This window comes from Conger conger, chromosome 17 (genome assembly GCF_963514075.1).
Source record: "Conger conger chromosome 17, fConCon1.1, whole genome shotgun sequence".
Lineage (NCBI taxonomy): Eukaryota > Metazoa > Chordata > Actinopteri > Anguilliformes > Congridae > Conger > Conger conger.
The window spans coordinates 18,235,690-18,238,955 of record NC_083776.1 but is presented as its reverse complement, the minus strand read 5'-3'; the positions used below and the strand labels follow the sequence as shown (position 1 = coordinate 18,238,955).

At 46.7% G+C, this 3,266-nt stretch overlaps 1 protein-coding gene across 1 annotated transcript; it reads right to left on the bottom strand.

Moving 5' to 3' along the window:
* Nucleotides 1–673: 673 nt before the first annotated feature.
* On the bottom strand, nt 674–1,765 carry LOC133116970 (5-hydroxytryptamine receptor 1F-like). Its single transcript, XM_061227009.1, has one exon. The coding sequence runs from the start codon at nt 1,763–1,765 to the stop codon at nt 674–676; it is 1,092 nt and encodes a 363-aa protein (XP_061082993.1).
* Between the last annotated feature and the right edge of the window lie 1,501 nt (nt 1,766–3,266).

The following is a 3,266-nucleotide window of genomic DNA, read 5'->3' as shown; positions in this document are numbered from 1 at the left end:
AGTATGTATGAAAATACAACAACTATTTGTAAATATAATGCAAAGTACACAATATATACATAAGAGATGACATTTGTGAAGCACAGCAACAGTATATACCATTTAAAAATTAACAAGCATACTAAAATAGGACAAAATGTGGAACTCCAAATAAATTATTTACAATATATGTACAATGTGTGCAATATATTATGTACTACTGTACTTACAAGTCCTGATTATGGCAATAGCCAAAGCAAGCTGAAATCCAGTATCTCACTCAAAGCTGTTGTAACGTGACAATATCCAGGGTGCATATGTGTGATGCACTCCTTCCAGTTTTAGTTTGACTAAAATTTACTCAAAATAACCTTGTAGAATGCATACATCAGAAAATAATTTTAAAAGAAAGGCTGCACCTCAAGATAATTAGCCATGTAGGTCCGAGATAAGAACTACTTTGAATACTGTTTGAATGTTTCTTTGGCTACACATTATAGATTTGACCATATTTTCATTTCTTTATGCAATAGTGTTGTACTGTACAAAAAACAATTTGTACAGAATATCCGGTGTACAGAAAGTTGTGCTGCAACTTTTAGAATCCAAATATATTATATTGATACTCTCAATTCATATTGAAGATAAAAAATAAACTCCTCAATATATTGGTGTCTTTATCTCTCTTCCTCCATCAGAGATAACATCTGCACTTGACCAGTTTCTGAAAGGCTTTTTTGAAGTCCTCGTTGAAGATGGTGTATATGAGTGGGTTAATCAGAGAGTTGAGGTAGCCCAGCCAGGTGAGGAAGTCGGCCATTTGAGCAGACATGCTGCAAGAGGAGCAGGTGTTGACGATGACCTCCTTCAGGAAGAAGGGCAGCCAGCAGACGATGAAGGCCCCCAGGATCAGCCCCAGCGTGGTGGCCGCTCTCTTCTCCCGCGTCCCGGAGATGCGCTGCCTCTTGAAGGACCTCTCCCGCTGTGACTCGTAGCGCGGGCTGCGGATGGCGATGCGCGTGCGGTCGCCCTCGGTGGAGGGGTCCGAGTAGGACTTCTCGGGCAGGCTGAGGACGTCGGGGCTCTGCGGCTCCCGGTCGGAGCAGCGGGGGAGAGCGCTGCCGTTGGTGTCCTGCCGGGTCAGCCGGCTGGCCCCCCTCTTGTGGTAGAGCGTCTTGGCGGCGCGGTAGATCTTGTAGTACAGCAGGAGGATGAGGCCCAGCGGGATGTAGAAGGCCCCGAAGGTGGAATAGAGCGTGAAGGCGATGTGGTGGTGTTTGATCAGGCACTCGTCGCTGCGCTCGCCCTGGTGCCTCCACACCAGCGGGGGCAGGGAGATGAAGACGGAGAGGACCCAGACCAGGGCGATGGTCCCTGTGGCCCGGACGCTGGTCCTCTTACGGGCGTACTCCACTGCGTCTGTGATGGCCCGGTACCGGTCCAGCGCGATGGCCGCCAGGTGGAGGATGGAGCAGGTACAGCAGGTAATGTCCACACCCAGCCAGATGTTGCAGACGGCCTGGCCCATGATCCACGTCTCCTTGATGATGTAGACGATGCTGAAGGGCATGACCAAGATGGCCACCAGGAGGTCCGTCACTGCCAGCGAGCAGATGAGGTAGTTGGCGGGGTGGTGCAGCTTGCGCGTGACGATGATGGCGGTAATGACCAGCGAGTTGATGCCGGTGGTCATCAGGGCCAGGAGAGACAGCGTGAGCGACAGCAGGACCTTACTGGAGGTGATCTTGTTGTGTACGGCCATGACCGTGCAGTTGGAAAAATCCATGCTTGCCACAGATTCCTGTGTAGTTCAGACACAGCAAAGGAAGATTCATCTCAAGTCACCAACGTTTTTCAACTTTAAAGATGGAAATTTTGGTCTGATTTTGAATATTGAATAAAAAGTGCCAGTGCATGAAACAGAAGTCCAATGGTTTATTTTGCAAAAAGAAGAAAAACAGGGTGTTCATCCATGCAAGTCTACAGTTGAAAAAAGAAGAATTCAGACAGCAACTCCATTATGCTCTGATGAAGGGAGCAGTACCTCCAAAACCCACTCGCTGTGATTGTTAAGAAATGATGCAAAGGGAGTTGCTGTTCTTTTTTCAAATTTTTAATATTCTTTTGACAATTTTACAAAATATATTTCATTATTGTACTGTATGCCTCCATCTCAAATAATTTAACATCAATTTATTACATTTACTATGCCTGTAAATATCACACAAACCCAGGTTGTGTTTTTTATAGATTTTGACAGATATTTTATTGATTTTAACAGATAGAACCATTGCTAAAGAATCCTTACTTCAATAATGTATAAGGTCAGGGGTTCACAACTCATATATACAATATATATTCGGCACAGTGTCTCCGCAGTCTGATACTCAGCGACACCAAAAACGCTGTGTTTGTATTTACCTGTAAGAGCGGTCATTGATTGGATAAATTCGGTGAAAGCCTGGGTGTGTGATGGGGACCTCCGGCCATCCACACCTTCGCCTTCGGGGAGGGTGATCTCGCTACGATGGGAGGCCCACCGAAAGCATCATCTACAGAGGGTGAGTGGGGGAGACGGGGTGAGTAAGACCCACACATTTCCCAAACAAGCACAGATCCTGTGCCAACCCACGACACGCCCCCTAGAGGCCATCTGACGAAGGGCAGGCCCTGTGTAAACTATGCCTGAGTGAGTGACTGACTAACTGACTGACTGAGAGAGTGAGTAAGTGACTGAGTGACTGACTGAATGACTGAGTGAGAGACTGACTGACTGACTGAGTGACTGAATGAGCCACTGAGTGAGTGAGTGACTGAGTTACTGAGTGAGTGAGTGAGTAAATAAGTGAGTGAGTGACTGATTGAGTGACTGAGTGAGCGACTGAGTAAGTGAGCGAGTGAGTGAGCGACCTGTATTTGCCACTTTCTGCCCCCGGCCGTACGGTGCACCATAGGGAAAAAACTAAAATGTTTAAACCAGGGCCCAGTCATGGGCCATGGAGGGCCACAAGCATGCAGGTTCTCATTCCATTACACTCATTGAGTGTCTTGGGCCTGCACCCCCCACTCCTGTTGATACCTTACGAAGTTTAACTGAAGTTTTGCTTCATACTTGCAATGCCCCAATCTCCAAATTATATTGTTTTGCTCATTTTCACACCAATAGGGGGCAGTGATGCCATTATGCTGGTGGTATCTCACTATGAGGCATGAAGTCTGTGCCTTACAAACAATCTCAGAACAAATTCAAAGCTGCAGATTCAAGACAAAGCCTTTAGAAGCTGCCC